The sequence below is a fragment of the Tachypleus tridentatus genome, chromosome 4, assembly GCF_004210375.1.
Source record: "Tachypleus tridentatus isolate NWPU-2018 chromosome 4, ASM421037v1, whole genome shotgun sequence".
Lineage (NCBI taxonomy): Eukaryota > Metazoa > Arthropoda > Merostomata > Xiphosura > Limulidae > Tachypleus > Tachypleus tridentatus.
In genome coordinates, this window is record NC_134828.1 from 23,212,645 (window position 1) to 23,232,797 (window position 20,153).

Consider the following 20,153-nt stretch of genomic DNA (forward strand, 5'->3'; position numbering starts at 1 on the left):
CCCACTTGATATTATATGTAGTAAACACTCGAAGAAAGGTCAAGTGTTATTCCTAATTTGACTGTGTTTTTAAGTTTATAAAATAGGTATAAATCTCAGCGTACTACAAACTACAACATTAAAATTATGAATACCAGGTAATGATTAAATTTTAATATTGTTGAGGCGCGGCATGGCCAGGTGCTTAAGGCAGTCGACTCGTAATCTGAGGGTCGCGTGTTCGAATCCCCGTCATAACAAACATGCTCGCCCTTTCAGCCGTGGGGGCGTTATAATGTTAGGTCAATCCCACTATTCGTTGGTAAAATAGTAGCTCAAGAGTTGGCAGTGGGTGGTGATGACTAACTGCTTTCCCTCTAGTCTTACACCGCTAAATTAGGGACGGGTAGCGCAGATAGCCCTCGTGTATCTTTGCGCGAAATTAAAAAAACAACAACAACAAACAAACAAATATTATTGATACACAGAATTATCTGCATATTATAGTGTATTTAATGGTACTACGATTAATATGTTAATTACTGTGTGTGTATATTTTTTATCCAACAAAATATCGAAATCTTACAATTCCGTTTCTTAACGGGACAACATTACAAATCAGTATTTGATGTTTAAAGGACATTGTATAACTTACCTTCTTGAACGATTGGTTGGACGACAACATATTTTGATTTTTTTTCTCTCTGCGTTTGACGAGTTGTTTTTATATTTTTTAAATAATCCTCACGAGCATGAAACGCTAATGATTTCAGAACACTGTTTGACTATATGGTAACATGAAAACTGTGACAGTTCGATTCCCTGTATGTGTTAAACGCATATTTTATGTTAACATTTATTTATTTATCATGCTGTGTCTTGATAACCAACTTTCGTTAACGTAATAAACAGTAGGCTTGTAACAACGAAGAAATTTCCTCTAATTAATAATTAATATGTTTATTAAATAAATAAGACGAAACTAGGAAGGATATCGTTTGCTTTGTTAGTTTTTGTTTGTATGAATAACGAGCGTATTGCTGTAAGCTATATTTTTAATACTTTCATGTATATATTTGTTTCATGCATGACCTATTAACATCATGAAATATGCAGCACCAGAGGCAGTGAATTATTTAGTTAACACGTTATTCGGTTCAATAGCAGCTAATAAGTTAGACAGTGAGCATTAATTAGTACGTTTGTGATTCAGTTTATAAGTCGGAGAGCAGTAAATAATTAAGCGTACATTAGTTTCAGTTTCTGTTGAAACATTTGTTGTGAAGTTAGACCTATCAGTGGACGTAACCTGTAGCACACGTTTCAATAGTATTATAAGTGTGAATACGAAGAAGCTTATTACGTGTCATTTATATGCAAAAACGGCTCGTTTGGGGTGAGAAAATATTTTACATAGAAGAGCAAACAACGTTTCGACCTTCTTCGGTCATCGTCAGGTTTTGTGAACCTGACATTCACATCTTTGTGAACCTGACGATGACCGAAGAAGGTCGAAACGTTGTTTGCTCTTCTATGTAAAATATTTTCTCAACCCAAACGAGCCGTTTTTGCATATAAATTTTCTCAACAAGTGGGTTTCTCGACATCACTGCTTATTACGTGTCAGTTTTCTCGAACAAAAGCAGTAGCGCAGGTAATTTCTATCCAGCCTGCTGCTTGTTGTGTGCTGTTGATATTAGTCTAATTACACTGAGCAGACCGTTGTAGTGATTAGATTGAAATGTTGACAAATTCTTTGGTGTTTTATTTAACGGCTGTTTTAACAACTTTCATGTCTTATCATGTAGCTTTGTTACTTCTTCAAATAATTCTATAATTGTCAAATATATTAATTTATAATAACAAGCTAACTTATTTGAAATATCAAGAGAATATTTTGGTTTGTTTTTACCCATCACAATTAATTTTTTTCGTTCCAACTTTTCTTAATATGTTCGAAATACAATATCACTTTTGTACTGTGGTGCTCAGTAGGAATGGAAGTGTCGAGTGTTGTACAGTAATAAAAGGAATTTTAATCTTAATAAAATAGAGAGACGATTTTCAGCTCCACCTATCCATAGGTAGAGTTATTATTTAAAATTATTTATTTTTTCTTTACGAGATGCACACGTTTTTTAACCACAGAACATTTAATTGGCAGAAATTTCGTCAGTTAACACTAATTTTTAAAGCTTTAAGTCAGAGTTAACACGAGTGTTACGCGAATTAAATGCTTACATTTTATCTTTGTTGCTTTTGTTTGTCTCCTCAGTGCTGAGCTTGAGGGTTTATGGCGCTAAAAAAAAACAACTTTTTTTTAAATTTTACCCACTTTTGTGCCTAAGTTATAAAGCAAAATAATCCGTTTAATGATTATGGTTTATTTACGAAAACGTGAATTTAGACTGAAATGTGCATCACACTAAGAGTGAGACTTATTTCATTATGGATTCTGTGCTGAGCCAAAGTTTACTCTGTAAATCTCAAGGCTGAAATTGCATGCAAAACTGCTGTTAGATAGGTTGATAGTTCGAACCACGATATGCCACTAAAGGTGTTCCGTATTTTCAACTATGAAAATGGTGCGCCTATGGTTGTTTCTTTCTTTCTTTTAACACATAGCTACATAATAGGATACCTTGGATCTGTCAAGAACGGGTAATCGAACCCCGGATTTAAAGCTTTGTAATATTATAAACTTAATGTTAACGTACAAGATGATTTGTGATAGTCAAACCCGTGCTACACGCCTGCACGATTAAGAGTGCTACCCTAAGAACAGTCGCAAAAGTGATGAGTTGTAGTGAAAACATTTAAATTAGGGATAGTTAGGTATGGATCATAAGAGTGTGGCGAAACTGTTAGCATGTGTTTATCGTACTATGTTATTCTGGTTTAAATTAAAATTATCTATCGAAGTAGTACAATATTTCTGGATATTATGCTGGTATGTAGTACTGTTTATACCAGTCTCTGATATTACAAATTTAACACTTTCTTACTTTGATGTCAATAATATGTGTAACTATACAAGTATATATGCTTTCAGTCGATACTATACCTGTACATTTAGTTATTATGCTTCCTAAATGTGAACGCTATGCTGCTGAAAGATGTCAAAGTTGTCTCCTAAATGTCCCTCAAAAGTTAATAACATAACAATTCTCTCCGAGTTAAAAATTATTAAACGTTTGGCTTGAATTTCTAACCCGCGACCCTCAGTTTACGAGTCCAGTGCAGACTTGTGTAGCTTTGCGCGAAATTCAAAACTAAACAAACAAACGTCTAAAAGGATTCAAAAATTGAATTTACAAACATACACGCACGACTATGTAATATCGTCTAAAAGGACGACTATCAAAATTACAAGTCAATTTACAAACATACACGCACGACTATGTAATATCAATATTACAAGTCAATATAAAATACACGCACGACTATGTAATATCAATATTACAAGTCAATATAAAATGCACGCACGACTATGTAATATCAACATTACAAGTCAATATAAAATACACGCACGACTATGTAATATCAACATTACAAGTCAATATAAAATACACGCACGACTATGTAATATCAATATTACAAGTCAATATAAAATACACGCACGACTATGTAATATCAACATTACAAGTCAATATAAAATACACGCACGACTATGTAATATCAACATTACAAGTCAATACAAAATGTGTAATATCAAATTACACGCACGCACTATGTAATATCAACATTACAAGTCAATATAAAATACACGCACGACTATGTAATATCAACATTACAAGTCAATATAAAATGCACGTATAATAATTACAAGTCAATATAAAATACACGCACGACTATGTAATATCAACACAAGTCAATATAAAATACACGCACGACTATGTAATATCAACATTACAAGTCAATATAAAATACACGCACGACTATGTAATATCAACATTACAAGTCAATATAAAATACACGCATGACTATGTAATATCAACATTACAAGTCAATATAAAATACACGCACGACTATGTAATATCAACATTACAAGTCAATATAAAATACACGCACGCCTATGTAATATCAATATAAAATTAATTTTCGTTTTGTTTTCCGTAGGCAGCTCAACAGTATGTGTGAGAGCTTCTATCACTTAACTCTTAATTCATTTCCTGTCATGAGCAGAATGCGAATAGCTTATGGTGTAATTTTTTGTTTGACAGTAAAACAAACACATAAAATGTCGTGGTATTATGAAACGTCCGCCATTTTAAAGTCCGGCATGGCTTGACTCGTAGTTTGATGGTCGCGGGTTTAAATTCCCTGTAATCAAGCTTGCTCGGCCTTTCAGCGGTGGTGCGTTATAATGAACCGATCAATCCCACTTTTCGTTGGTAAAAAGAGTAGCTCAAGAGATAACGGTGGGTGGTGTTGACTAGAGGGATCTCGTCTATCGCTCCTGAATTAGGGACCGTTAGCACTGACATCCATGGCGCAGCTTCGCGGAAATTCAAAATCAAACCGTCTTTTTATCCAACACAGGACAACAGACTGACAGACAATTGGTTTTAATTTCATAGCGTAGTGAAATTCTTGGTTTCTGCGAACGATGATGTACAACTGAGAAACAAGAAAGAAACGTAAAAACAAAGCTCGACATAATTCTCTGTATATTTTCAGGATGAACCAGGACATACTTTTCTTGCGAAACGAGTCACAAAAATGACTGAACACACACCGGTAACTGATCCTGCAGCTGCGAATATACGTGAAGGAGGAAATGTTTGTATAATATCTTTTATATATTTTGTAGACTGTATTTTTATATGGATTGTATTTTCTTAAATGTAAACGTACGTATTGTTGTTTGGCCAGAGGGAAGTTTGAAGTCAAGTTTATCGCGTGTGACTTAGTCTGAAATTTTATCCAAAGTTTAGAGATAACTTTGCCAGTTTAAAATGTGAGTTAAGCTAGATAAAATAGTTTTTTTATTATGAGTCTATTAGGTAGTTATGTTGAGTCTGAAGTTGTAAGATATTATTTGATTGAGTTTGTTAGGTAATTCATGGTGTAATTATTGAGTTTGTATATCGACAAAGAAATAAAGATACGAGAGAATTATCTAATAATTGAAATTGTTCTGAAAGTATCTTTGGCTTATCAGTGAATATTAGTTATGTAAACTTTTAGTCGAATAAGTCAAACGCTTTCGCTATCATTTTTGAATTCTTATTTATTTAAACGAAAATTAAAAAGATCCCGCCCTAAAATGGACATTGTTACAACAATACTACTAAGAATATATCATTATTGTTCAGTGACTAATTGTTATTATAATCGTTTTATCATTATTCAGTTTATTGTAATAACGAAACTAGTTTGATTTCTTGTAGGTATAATAAATAAACTATAATTAGATTTTAAGTCAGTCAAGAGATGACGGACCAATGAGCTGAAAGTTTGTACTTGTAAGAAACAACAACAAAACCCAGAACCATTATGCCGCGGCTAAAATTTAAATTATAAATGTATAAACAGTGGACTGTGTTTTTTTTCGGTTCACGATTACTTTTTGTCCTTTACTCACTTAAATAAAAATCGATTAAAACTGGGTAAAATCATGAGATAAACTGTTTTTAATAACACTTGTCACAAGATATCCTTATTAGGCCTATTCTATTTTATCTAGACCCATAAGCATTTTCAAGAAATAGAAGTTAATATATATAGTATTCCGAATACAATATATTCGTCGTATTTGGTGATGACACGTTTGGCATAATAATCAGGTTCGTCAGTCTGTGTGGAACTTAAAAATAAAAAAACAAGTAGCAGTTGGAACGCTATTTATATAAGCCATTTTTCACTACAACAGTTGTTATGGTTCGCCTATTCAGTTGGCGAAGCGTGATTATAATTAATTATACGTCTCATAATATATTAGTTTTAGGCCTATTATATTTTTATATTGGCACTGGACGTGGGTAACGTAGTATGGTTATAATACTATTATTATACACTTCTAATTTATGAAAATTATTATGGGTGTAGATAATGAACATTGTGTTAGAAATATAACATGCCTAATACTAATGATTTATGACAAATATAATTACCATATTTTACGCCTTGTAAGACGCATTTTTTCTTTAAAAATACCTTGAAAAATCCCCATGCGTCTTCCAAGACAAAAGTGATGGGTTAAGGTAAGAGGTTAGCTGAGGGTCTACTCTAAACGGCCTCTCATACAAATCGTAACCTCATTACTTACCAATAACATAAAACATTCGATTTAATTAATATTGTTAATATACTGTGAAGAATATGATGTATTTGACTGTATTTATTCAGTAGGTTGAAAAAAAAGTCAGTTACATTTGGTTGCTGAATCAAACTATTTTTCTTAGAATTGACTTTAAAATTAGGGTGCGTCTTCCACTATGTAGCATCTTACAAGGCGTAAAATACGGTGATTCTAATAATGTTTCGTCAGCTTGTAAAACAACAACAATTAAATCATAAACATAGTTGTAAATAAATTCGCCTGACCAAGGACGACGACACTTTGTGTCAACACTATTACAGTGCTGTGGGCACACATAGATTCAACCCTGAAGCACTGCCGTGACCTAGGAAGGTCAAAACGTTGTTCTGTCCTTACTAGTAAAAGTGTCAATACCCATTCTGAGATACGTTTTTATTTCAAGTGGGTTTTTCATCATTAACAAAGATAAAGCTGTCAGTGAAAATGGCTTTGACTGAGGAAATCAAAATGCCACTTTCATACTTTCCAAATCATCTCAAAAGCCATATTTCTGAATACAACTGTTTGTTTGTTTCGATGTTTCATTGTGTAAACTATTTTACTTTTCAGAATCAAATATTTATCTGCTTGTAGATCGAACCCGAGGTTCGGTGGTTTTGTTGAACAAATATTAAAAATCACATAGAACGTTATGAAGCTATCGTGTTTATTTTATATCGCGCCATCCCCTAGTGAACTCGGGAAACTAGAGTCAGAACGAAAAGAAAACAACTAGAATCCCCCTTCTCACAATGTTAGGATTTCCACTTCACTGGGTCCAGCATGGCCGGGTGGTTAGGGCGCTCGATTCGTATTCTGAGTGAGAGTCGCGCGTTTGAATCCCCGTCACACCAAACATGCTCGCCATTTCAGCCGTGGGGGCGTTATAATATTCGGTCAATCACATATTCTTTGAAAAAAAGAGAAGCCCTAGAGTTGGCGGTGGGTGGTGATGACCAGCTGCCTTCCCTCTAGTCTTACATTGCTTAATTAGGGACGGCTAGCACAGATAGCCCTCGTGTAGCTTTGCGCGAAATTAAAACAAACAAACAAACAATCTTCACTTCTACTGGTATTGACTGTTCTAGTGTTCCTGGGGTAACTTGTGTTGGAATAGAAATGAAAAAGGAATTATTATAATAAATTCGTATGTGTTTCAAGTATATTGATACTCATAAAACGTTAGATGAAGATCTGAGATGCTGTCTTTTGTTATGTTATTTTTGTAAGTTGTTGCAAAATGTTACTTTTGCTGTAGTCAGAATTTTGTATTGTTTACTGTGCAGTCCCAAATGTAACTTGGAGATTTAAGCCAAACTGATCACACTATATAACAAATGTTTTTCTTTTTCTTGTTCCTGGGCAGAAAGTGCTATTTTCCATTTGCTTATGCCTAAAGTAAATGGAAAAGACCTATTTTTCTCTTCAAACTTTGCTTTTGTGTCCTGGGTAATGAAAATTTCAAATTTACCCATTTTCCAGAACATTCCATGTAGATTCAGTGCTGAGTGGCTGATAGAGAATTTTCAAGAACTTTCTAGAATGTTGTAGAACTTACGAGAATTTTCTAGAACCTTCCATAGTAATATATATACAGGGTCTCACCAATCACCACTTCAATTTGGTTCTAGCTGCCTAAGTGAACATATAGACCTATCTGATTTTATCAGAGATGGTATCAAGAAGCTGCAAGCATTCTCCAGACGCATTCTGCTATGTATGTGGCTAATTTATCAAGACAAGAGCGAAAAAGTACTCTGTGACAGCATCTGCTAAAATGTGTGAAGCCTACAAGGCACATTTTGGCATGCCTATCGGGGATCAAAACAAACCCTGGGCACCTCATTTTACCCGCGAGAACTGGAAAAAAACTCTAGAATGTAATACGAACAATTTTTACTTGCTTGAATAGTAATATTTTATATTATACACACTTTAGACCTTTTAAAATTTAAATATCTTTCGGTGCACCTCAAAGAGGAACACAACAGCATCAAGACCTTGCCAAAACCCTGGAAGTATGATAAGTGTGGCTGGGAGGTTATTGGAGACTTCAAAATGGTGGCATTCCTGATGGTTCTCCAAGGAGGCTTTACATTACAATCGCAAATCTCGAAAAACTACTCAATTTTAAACACTTTTGGATAACTTTAGTATAAATACATGTAAATCTTGATTTATATGTTGTTTTATTCAGACCTTATATAAATGAAAATGTGCAAATTTGCCCGTTTTTGCATGGAAAATAGGTTAATTTCTAAATTTCACTATCTAGGCTACAAAAGCAAAGTTTGAAGGGAATAATAACCATTTTCTGTACTTTTACAACATAAGCAATTAAGAAATAACACATACTATCCAGGAACAAAATTTGTGTTACATAGGGTTATTCAATTATTTTACTGCATCCTTCATGGTCCTGTAATCTGTTTAACCTGGGAAAAATATAAATGGACTTCTCAAGTCTATAAATGTCACTAATATTTGTAAAATGATGAGAAATGGACTTGTTGGTTTATCAAACGTACATGACAATTTATAACATCCTTGTCAGTTTGTTAAATTGCTTCATGCATTAAGGCTCCATCGATGGACTCGCCAGACAGCCCCATGTGGCTTTGTTGTGAGGAAACACACTCACATACTTTACGAATACTTATAAGTTTTCATCTACGTTTGATGATCGTTTGTTTTTTTAATTTCCTTCAAAGCTACAAGAGGTTTATATGCGCAAGCCGTCCCCAGTTTAGCAGTGTAAGACTAGAAGGAAGACAGCTAGTCATCACCACCTATCGCCAACTTTGGACTACTCTTTTATCAACGAATAGTGAGATTGATTCACATTATAACACACCTACGGCTGAAAGGGTCTGCATGTTTGGTGTGACGGGAATTCGAACCCACGACTCTCAGATTGCGAATCGAATGTCTTAACCACCTGGCCATGCATTAAATCGTTTCTTACTCTACGGATATTTATAAATTGTTTAGTACGTTCGATAAATCAGTAAGTATATTTCTCAGCCAGTTTATCAATTAATAAACAGTAGCGAAGTTTATAAACTGACGATTGGATATGTAAGTTTTTTGGGTATATTTATATAAAACACATTCAATTCTGCAATGCTACGCTGGGCGCTCTATAGTTTAATGATATAGTTAAGGAGTGTCATCAGTGCTGTGAGATATAAGATAACTGTATAGTCTTGCGATACTATATAAAACTAGTAATGTTTTGACTGGCGAATTAAGTTGTGGATCCGTTATAAGAGTGACAGTAAATACCTTAGCTTAGATGGTGGGCAGCAGCGTGGGCGAGATATATTGGAATACATGCAATACCACAAAAATTTCCACATTCTTCAAGTTGTGGCTCCGTTACAAGAGTGACAGTCAATACCTGTGGTAGGATGCTGGTGACCTTCTCCTTTGTAGTCAGTATTTAAAACTTAAGAACAGCACCAGATAATCTTAGAGGCTTTTTCATAAGTAGCAAGTACAAGAAGTGCTTCAGATGTAGTCAAAGTTAAACTGATTGGCAGCGCGCTTAACTCGCAATTTGCTGTTGGTGGGATCGAAATTCGACCCCGAACATGCTTGCTCCCCCAACCGTAGGGACATCATAATATTATCGTCGATTCTGCTATTCGCTGGTAAAGCTTAAAAAAAAAAAAAAAAGAGTTAAGCGCGTGGCATTGTAGATTACTTGCGTTCCTTGTAGTTTTGTTCCCCGCTGGTACAGCGGTAAGTCTACGGATTTATAACTCTAAAATCAGTGGTTCGATTCCCCCTCGGTGGAGTCAGCAGATAGCCTGATGTGGCTTTGCTATAATAAAACGCACTCACCCACACACCCCTTCTAGTTTATGACTTCAAAATTAGAAACGGCTAACGCAGATAGCTCTCAAGCAGCTTTGCGTGAAATTTATTAAAAGTGTTCATTCTGTGTGTAAAACCGAGATTTGTTCGTAGTTAAGCACAAAGTTACGCGATGTGTTATCTGTGCTGTGCCATCACAAGGATTAAAACATTGCTTTTAGCGTTATAGGTCTTCAGACTTAACGCTGAGCATTGAGAGTGAGGACAGATAGACGTATGCCGACAACATGACAGATTAAAATATCCCTCTGTTTATTACTTGATTTTAATCTAATATTTATGATCAACAATGATTAATTTTTCATTAAGTATTATTAAGAGCTGAACCAAACATACCTCATATGCGTCGTGAAAATCAGTATACTTACGCTTTTGTATGGTTTGTTCTTGTTTTTTCGTATCCTTTATTACACCACTGCTAAGTCAATGATACCTAAAAGTGTCATTTTAGGCCTACATTTTGTCTGTCCTAGACTTTTATTTCAGAAATGGAAATCTACTGTGATTTTAGACAGATTAATATAAAACCTTTTTTTTTTTTCTTTACTCACCTTTGATTTAAAATAAGTAAAGGGCTATTTTACAAGGAATACGGAAAAGGAAAGACTCCATTTTTATCATAAATGATAGGCCTATTGGTTTCACTACCTTGCTAGCTTTCGCGCGTTTAGCACTGTAAGGATAATAACTTGAAGGGTTAATGGAAGTATTTAGTTTACCGTGTATTTTTATTTTTATATTTCTTTTTTCATTCAAACTGTTTTATGATATTTTTGTCTAGAGTTCGCTGTGAATGATTTATGTTGTGATATTCGGCATTGCGAACGATATATCGACATCTTTGAATTCAACGCACAAGCTTTCCTTGTCGCTGTTTGACGCCGTACGTACTAGCGCCCGTACAGTAGGCCTCCATAATACTAAGTAGTAGAAGCCTGCCACAAACAAGTGGCAGTGACACGACTACAAGTTCATTGTGCATGTTTCTGTGTTTAGCTGTCAGAATTTAGATAAATTGAAATATGGTTACAAGAGTACCTAGAGCTGCACGAACGCTATCATAACTATCCACCACCATCTTTATAGCTGTTCCTATTAGACCTAATAGTGAGCCTCGCTCGGCCTAGTTATAAAGACACGTAAGCACAGTTTTTAGGCCACGGATAAAACATACAACCACGTGCGTATCTTTAAACTTTAATAGACTTTATTCAGCACAACACGTTGTTCAGAAAGAGATTTTTGATTTAACTTAAATGCATTTGATAAAGCTATTTGTCAATTACTTGTTACGTATTATAATTTATTTGGGACGACTCTGATTTATTATGTTACGTACGTTATACATCACTATATCAAATAACCGGACATTTGAATTTGAACTTAGGGGTTAATTAACTGTTAATATCTGTCAAATTTATGGTATTTACCAACAAGATTGATATACAAACGTAAAAAACAATGCAATTTAAAATAACGGTTATTTCGAATAGTCATTAGATATTAGTTATTAGTCGTATACAACAGTTTTACAGACTTCCAAACAACACAATCTTATATCCAGTGTAAAACTGGATATTTTGTTGCACCTCACTTAAGCTAACGATGCCTGTTTTGGCTAGCCTCACACCGATTAGAATTTCACTTCCTACCGAAGAAGATAATCTCCTCGTAGAAACAGTAACATCCGAAGTAGTTCACTGAAGTTGAACAGTTTATAATGGTCAAATTCTGTAGTTTTCCGATTACCATATATTAATCACAGTTATAGTTTCTTGGGCCTATAGCGCACTGACTGCAGCTGTCCAAAGTAATACTACTCTTTGTCTCTCGGCGCGTCGTTTTTTTTACCTACCAATCACGCGAGTTTCCAGACTTTACAACGATGATACAGCTCGTTTTCGTAAACAAGTATTGTTGCTTTTCACTTTCAAGAATTCTCTACAAGTTTCGAAAACAGACAGGACTTGCGCAATATACAGTCAATAATATACGTCACATACAAAAAATAAAACTGTACGGAAATTAGCGTAACCACTAAATTAAATGTATAATAGTAAATCTGTAACGTAGCTAATCTGTGTTTCCTGTCCAAACAAATACAATGTGTGGAAATAAGCCTTATCCCCTCAACAGTCAAATGCAGTGTGTGAAACATAAACCTAAAACTCCTAACTACGACCGTTTAAGATTAATATTAGATTTATTTCATGTTAGGTATGATGCATTTCATTCACATCAAGTTTCTGATAGGTGGACTAAATATCTGCTGATTTTACTTTCAAATCGAATGTATTAATATTGTATAAAATCAAAGTAAGTTACTTAAGAGTATAGATAATCGTACAGAAATTTCTCTTAGGGGTTAAGACGTGAGAGGAAATAAGATAGTCCAGAAAAATTGGAAGTGGAATTTTCAGTTAGAGGTCCATAGGTTTCAGGTATAGCCGGCTCTGGACTTGTAATATACGGGTCGCAGGTTCGAATTTCTTCACCTACCACACTCGACCTTTTAGCCATGGGTTTGTTACGATGTGATGTTCAATCCCACATTTTGTTTGTAAAGAGTAGCCTTGAAGTTGACGGTGGAATTTATCACTTGTAAGGTAAGAGACACTATAAGAAACAGTGATCTGCTTTGCTTGTGTGTGTGCCCTCCAGTGGCTCAGCGGTATGTCTGCGGACTTACAACGCTAAAAACCGGGTTTCGATACCCGTGGTGGGTAAAGCACAGATAGCCCATTGTGAAGCTTTGTGCTTAATTCAAAACAACAACAGCTTTGCTTGTGAGTTAGTTGATACACATGTTGATAGAGATTGTTGCTAGACTGAAATTTATTGATACAAATTTCTAGAGTCACAAGTTTTGACAGACTTTGCAGACTTCCGGATTTTCACAGACAGGCTAGACAAGATTTATTCCAGTACAGACAAGCAGACATTGAGACAGAGGGAGAGAGAGAAAAAGACGTTTGTTTGTTTGTTTTTAATTTCGCGCAAAGCTACACGAGGACTGTCTGCGCTAGCCGTCCCTAATTTAGCAGTGTAAGACTAGAGGGAAGGCAACTAGTCATAACTACACACCGCCAACTCTTGGGCTACTCTTTTACCAGCGAATAGTAGATTGACCGTCACATTATAACTCCCCAACGGCTGAAAGGGTGAGCATGTTTGGTGTGACGGGGATTCGAACCTCAGATTACGAACGAGTGCCTTAACCACCTGGCCATGCACACACTAAAAAAGATCATAGCTCAAAGGTCTAAATAAATTCTCTCTTTGGTAGGAAAATACTTATTCCAGTGTTAAATTTCTTTGTGATTGTTTGCAACAAAGGTAGTGACTGTATACATACTTGCTTCAGTTTTTTTCCTTGTAAACTCTCAGTTTAAGGCAGAACAAGTACAGCCAAAATTCCATGATTTAGATAGAGCAAGTATTCTTTCTACTTCACGGATCCTGTAGAGATGTCAGTAATCTGGGAATATCACATGACAAAATCCCAACATTTACAAATTCTTTGGCGTTATAATGTGACGGTCAATCCCACTATTCGTTGGGAAAAGAGTAGCCCAAGAGTTGGCTGTAGGCGGTGATGACTAGCTGCCTTCCCTCTAGTCTTACACTGCTAAATTAGGGACGGCTAGCGCAGATAGCCCTCGTGTAGCTTTGCGCGAAATTCAAAACAATCAAACAACTCAAATAGTAAAGAATGTTCAGTAACTTCAAGTCTCGAATCGTGGCTTCTTCGATGCTCAACTCAACTAGCTATTTACTCGGTACGTCTAACAAAGTATATTGGAAAGTTACTTTTGGTTTAGAAACTTTTTTTTATTTAATTTCTTCAACTCGCTGTTCCTCTACACAGTTAAAAAAATCCATTAGTATCCGTGTTCTTACTTTCGTGAAAATGCTTTTATTAAATTTGAAACCTTCTTTCTTACGAAGGTTAAAAAAAAGAAAAGAAAAAAATATCAAATTTAATAATCAACAACATTCTATAACATATTTTGAATTATCAACCACCAATAAGAGATTATAAGAACTCGTATAATGCAGGGTTTTATTTGTTGTTTTTTTCAAAACCTTTCGATTATAATTAAGCCTATCAGTTAATAATCGTAACTTCATTTCGAAGGTTAAAACTGAAGGCTCGTTAGGACAACTGCAGTAAATTTTTTGTAAAGGTAACTATTATCCTGATAGTCTTTTATTACTCTATTTTCATCTTCCATATTATTTTTACGTAACAGAACCAGATAAAGAAAAGTCAAGGCAGCGAATATAAACATGCACTACAGGTTTTACTGCAGAGTGTATAAATATAGCGTATACATGGACAAGTTACGCATGTGAAAACGCCTTTCCCTGAGCTCGCTCTGATATCGATTGGAAAGTGTCGATATTCCGTGTGCAGACCTATAGTCTCCACTGAGTCGAATGACGTCAAATGCAGCCATGGCAACGAAGTATCTATACCTTCCCAAGTTTCTGTTTAACACTCGCAAACTATTCTAAAGACACGGTTTATTTTATAGCATACATGCATATATGTTTATAATAAAATAGCGATGTAGTTTCGTCTCTTATTTTTATATTTTACTTTCGAATGTTTTTTTTAAATTCTAACGTGACTTTGTACTCGTGATAATAATTTAGTTTTTAGTTTTGTTTTTACTGAAATTCCGTTAGTTGCTGTTCAATACACGTATGTGTATGTGTACGAATTAACGAAAGACAGTCGTGTTTGACACTTTGTAGTTCATTTATTTATTCTGAAGCGGAAGTGAAGTCATACATTTATATATTAGTCATCATCTATTTTTAAAAATGAAACAGTTACCTAGAGTTCTGCTGGCTCTTCATTTGGCTACATGCCGACTTTTTATGATTCATCAAATAATAATGTTCAGCTTCGATCCCCTGAGTGATTGGACTCCTACAGAATCCTGGTCACCGAACTAACCCAACGACTTAATGGGAAAATTATCTCGCTTTTTCGGCCGAAAAGATCCAAAATGTGTTATACAAATCATTTTGAAATATTAAGAAACGTATTTTTTTTATTATTATCATTCTTTCAGAACGTCTGGGGGAGAATTACAAACCTCACAAATTCTGAGGTATCATCAGATGAAGTAATCAGACGTACAAACACGTAGACATATCTCTCGGTGGCTCAGCGGTATACCTGAGAATGCTAAAAATTGGATTTCGATACCAGCTGTAGACAGAGCACAGATGATCCGCTTTGTAGCTTTACACTTAGTAACGAACAGACATATCTCAGAATAACGTATGGTTTCAATATCATAAATAAATGTTTATATATATGCACATATAAATAGTGAATACTGTGTGTGTTCTCTTATAGCAAAGCCACACGGGCTATCTGCTGAGCCCACCGAGGGGAATCGAACCCCTCATTTCAGAGTTGTAAATCTGGAGACATACCGCTGTACTAGCGGTGGGTCGTGAATACTTAAAGTACGTATAGAACTGCATATACATTCTATTACATTTAAATAAAATCTCTGAAACACGTGATATATATATTGATTTGAAAATTCAGGGTTCACTTTTCTGACATAATTAGGCCAGGCGTGGCCTAGGAGCTAGCGTGTCGAGTTGCAAACTGAAGCGTCCAGGGTTCAAAATGTGATTCAACTTACATGATTTCGCTCTTTCAGCTATAAGCGTATTATAAAAAAAAAAAAAAAAAAAAAAGTGTTATGTTGCTAAAATAACCGAACAAACCTATGGCGTCGAGTCAACAGTTCAAAATTGATATCGGCTAGACCTCAACCATGGAGGTCTCTTACTGTCTATTCAGCCCAGGTTACAAATTCTAGTTTCATAGATACTTACAATAAATCGACGCTAGAAAAATTAGCTCTCTAAAAGTTTACTGTTTTCCTATCTAAGTAGACTAATTTACAGCATACATTTGTAATATTTTAGCTGTGGCAATAACAAAAATACAGTTATAAAGTAATGTCAATCACACTCCATCAGTTCATTGTGTAGTAAATCCGGCGTCTAATTTAAAAATAACAGATTAATCATCAATTCTCGCTACATACAAATATCAAACAGTTTCGTCTCGCCTCTTACTCTGAAGAAACCTTCACAGAGTTTTCGTGAATCGTGGCTAGACCTCAAAAAAGTTGTTTAGACGTTTCAGCCATTTTGAGAGTCATCAGACGAATTGGAACAACCAATCACAGCAATGTGTTGGAAATTCAGTTTATTAAAGCGTTGTTAGAAGAACGTAAAACCGATTTCAAACCACTGGTACAAGTTTCTTGAACTCATAGACGAAATAAAAAACGTCATAATACACCCATAATACGCATAGACATCCTTATCTGACTCGCCACAATCATAGGGCACCTGCTCCGAGACTGAGTTAGATGTTTACAACTGAGCGTTAGTTGTGTTAGTTTAGAGATGGTCAAAAACAAGACTTCATAAAGTCAGTCTATATTCCAGACGTTCAAGGCTCCAAAGTGCTGCAAGCCAACCCTGCAGCCAACGAACAGACGTTAACTCACGTGTAGAGAATGTGAAACAATAACCAACCGATTTCCACACCGAAACGTGATGCACGTGGGAGTTATTGAAGTTATTATGTGAAAGAGCAATCACTGGTGGACATGCCGACTTCTGTTTTACCATGGAATGGTATTTGGATTGGCAAACATTATAGAGACCACTTGCGATGACCTTTTGTAGTGCCGAATGTCAGAGTAATTGACCCTGAATGAGTGATGACTCCTGTCCCAAACTGGTCCTCGAAGAAGACGTCATTGATGGAATAGAATTAACTCCACAGTCACCAAAGTTCAACCCCTTAACGCGCCTTGACCTTTCGGATGACAACGTACATAACTAAAAGATATCGTGAAAATGGGTGTTCGAGATGGGTGGAAAGGATATATCAAAATTTCATCAAACACTTTAAACATGTACAATGGGCGCTGGTTGCCATTGTTACAATAATTCTTATTAACGTGTAATTCGTGAACCGTGACAACGCAACGCACATCTGTTAAAAGTTTATTTACAACCATAAATATGTCTGCGGACTTACAACTCTGAAAACCGGGTTTTGATACCCGTGGTGGGCAGAGCACAGATAGCCCATTGTGTATCTTTGTGCTTAATTCAAAACAACAACAACTACAACCATAGACGGTATAGGTTATCGTATATATCATCCGGTTCCAGTTTGACATTAACTGTGACTGGGGCTGGGCATGGCCAGGTGGGTTAAGGCGTGCGACTCGTAATCTGAGAATCGCAGGTTCGCATCCCCGTCACACCAAACATGTTCACTCTTTCAGCCGTGGGGGCGTTATAACGTAATGGTCAATCCCACTATTCATTGGTAAAAGAGTAGCCCAAGAGTTGGCGATGAGTGGTGATAACTAGCTGCCTTCCCTCTAGTCTTACTCTACTAACTTAGGGACGGTTACAGTAGACAATCCTCGAGTAGCTTTGCGCAAAATTAAAAAACAAACAAACAAACAAAAATTGTGGCTGATTTTGGTCATTACTGTGTATCGGTGTTTTGCCATTACATAGCTATTTTTTTTTATGTTAAGCGCAAAACTACACAGTGTACTATTTACTGTGACAACCACCAGTATCTAATTCCAATTTCTAACGTTATAAGTTTTCAGATTTACTGCTTAACAAAATATCAGTTTCATTTATTTTTTACTTGTTTTGTGCATAGCATTTCTTTGTTTGTGCGACTTGGTATTGGCTTCTTACTTAATACACAGAAAACCCAAATTAAATAGAAATAAATCATTTATTATCTTCAACACGCCCTCTGATGTGTCAGAGGTCAGTTTTGGAACTTACAATGCTAAAATTAGGGATACAATTCCCCCACTGGATGTAGATTAGATAGCCCACATTTAGCTTTGCTCTGAGGAGACACCTAGAGAACAATTATTTTCCATTCTCCTTAGATAGCTAGCCTGGTGGTTGAAGCGCTAATCTTGCAACCTGTGGGTTGTGGGTAAAAATACCTGTCACCGAAATTCAACCGTGGATTGTTATAATGTGATGGTCAGTCCTACTGTTCTTTGGTAAAATATTTTTTTATATTGCTTTATGGCTCTTGTATGTTCAACTATGGGCAATCGATATGGTACTTAACTTTATACGGTTCATGATGATTTACTGTAGCTATTGACTATTTGATCACATTAGCTCGAGATGAAAAATGTCAAGCTGAAGCTGGAAATTTTCACAGAGATTTGTCTGATAATATATTGAGTTTTTATAGTGTCTACGCAACTGAATTCTCCATATGTAATGTACAGCAATAAACTAAGACACAACACATATTAAGTACGTGTAAAATTTTAACAGAGGAAAAGCAGCATTTTCAAATAAAACATATAAATATAAAACACAATTTGAAATAAATTTGAGTGTCTTTTAAGATAATTGTCTTAAAACATGTGTAATAAAATTTAATAATATGTGTATTGTTGCTGGTAATTCCTGTTTCACTATGCACGTGAGTGTTTTTAAGGGACACCAAATATACGTAGAAAGCTAACTCTTAAAAGATAATGATAACATCATTTGCACTAGAATTATGATGTTTTTTAGTTTACGTAAAATATACAAGAAACAAATTAAACTTTCAGTATCTCAACGATCTTCACAATATTTTATATAGTGTTCTGTAAAAGTTTTCGGTACAATACGCCAAGTCGTTTTTGAAATAGTGACTGTAAAAAGAATTACAAACTGGCCGTTTTTCGCGGATTTTATTTTCCTCGTGAGTCTAACATGCGTGCTTTTTGTCGGTTTTTATATGCGTACAGCCTTAGCTGTGAGGGGTTTTTAAAGTCTTGTTAACACTGAATCTTTACTCTTCAAGCTGCTTTTTGACCCGAACGTTCTAATGGGGTTCTGTTAAATTCCTTGCAATTACCTATTATGAACTATTGTCCTATCATCATAATCCCCATTAAGAATCGCTATCTTATATACTCGTGATCTTCCCTCGTGAAAGTGTACTGATTATCAGGTTCTATTGGTTGGATTTTTTTTGTTCTTCGCTGAGGTTCCTAATGTTACCTCTGACAGTTTTGTGTTCAAGTTTAGTATTTTCTCGTATTTGTAACTGTTTTGAACGGAGAATTTTGAATACAGAATGTTTTGTTATATATTCTTTGTTTCTATTTTGAAATGTTTATTAAACTAATATTCGTTTTGTAACTTTTATTTTTTATAGAATATGAGAGTTTTTGTTCTTTTTTTAATCTCAATATTTTATTTTATATTTACGTTGCTAGGGTTTGTTTGTTTGTCTTAATTTCGCGCAAAGCAACACGAGGGCTATCTGCGCTAGCCGTCCCTAATTCAGCAGTTTAAGACTAGAGGGAAGACAGCTAGTCATCACCACGCACCGCCAACTCTTGAGCTACTATTTTACCGACGAATAGTGGGGTTGACTGTCACATTATAACGCTCACAGGGCTGAAAGGGCGAGCATGTTTGGTGTGACGGGGATTCGAACCCGCGACCCTCAGATTACGAGTCGAACGCCTTAACCCACCTTGTTCTGCACAATTCAAAACAAACCAAACCAATTGTATGCTCTGTTATTACAGTAAGCATCGTATGTACAGCACGGTAAACATCATAAAAAATAAACAAATATTTGTCTAGTGTGCGTACAGAGCCCTAGTTCTCAGAATGAATGGTGACCTACGGGTATGTCGCGGCTGACTCCAAAATTCTGAAAAAAAAAAAAAAAAATTCTTAAAGAAGACGTATTAGTTTTCGTGTCATGAAAGAACCATGGCTATGCCTAATTCTTACATATTACACATTTTTCTTTAAACCAAAATGTGCTTACATTTCTGATACTTCGGCATATTCCTAGTGTCCAAATGTTTGTGTCAACTGACATGTTCACGTTATTTTGGCTTTTTCAGTCTCCCTTTGAATGTTTTTC

At 35.4% G+C, this 20,153-nt stretch overlaps 1 protein-coding gene and 1 long non-coding RNA gene across 2 annotated transcripts in view; both read left to right on the forward strand.

The window, feature by feature from the left end:
- The window catches only part of Atg10 (Autophagy-related 10), a 55,138-nt gene that overhangs the window by 7,665 nt on the left and 27,320 nt on the right, over positions 1–20,153 (forward strand). The window contains exon 2 of the mRNA XM_076497213.1: positions 4,660–4,761. Within this exon, the coding sequence (XP_076353328.1) occupies positions 4,660–4,761 (102 nt within the window). The remainder of the gene's footprint in view (positions 1–4,659; positions 4,762–20,153) is intronic.
- Positions 13,789–14,746, forward strand: LOC143248663 (uncharacterized). Its single transcript, XR_013027141.1, has 2 exons — positions 13,789–13,941; positions 14,416–14,746. It is a non-coding gene; the product is annotated as an uncharacterized LOC143248663 (long non-coding RNA).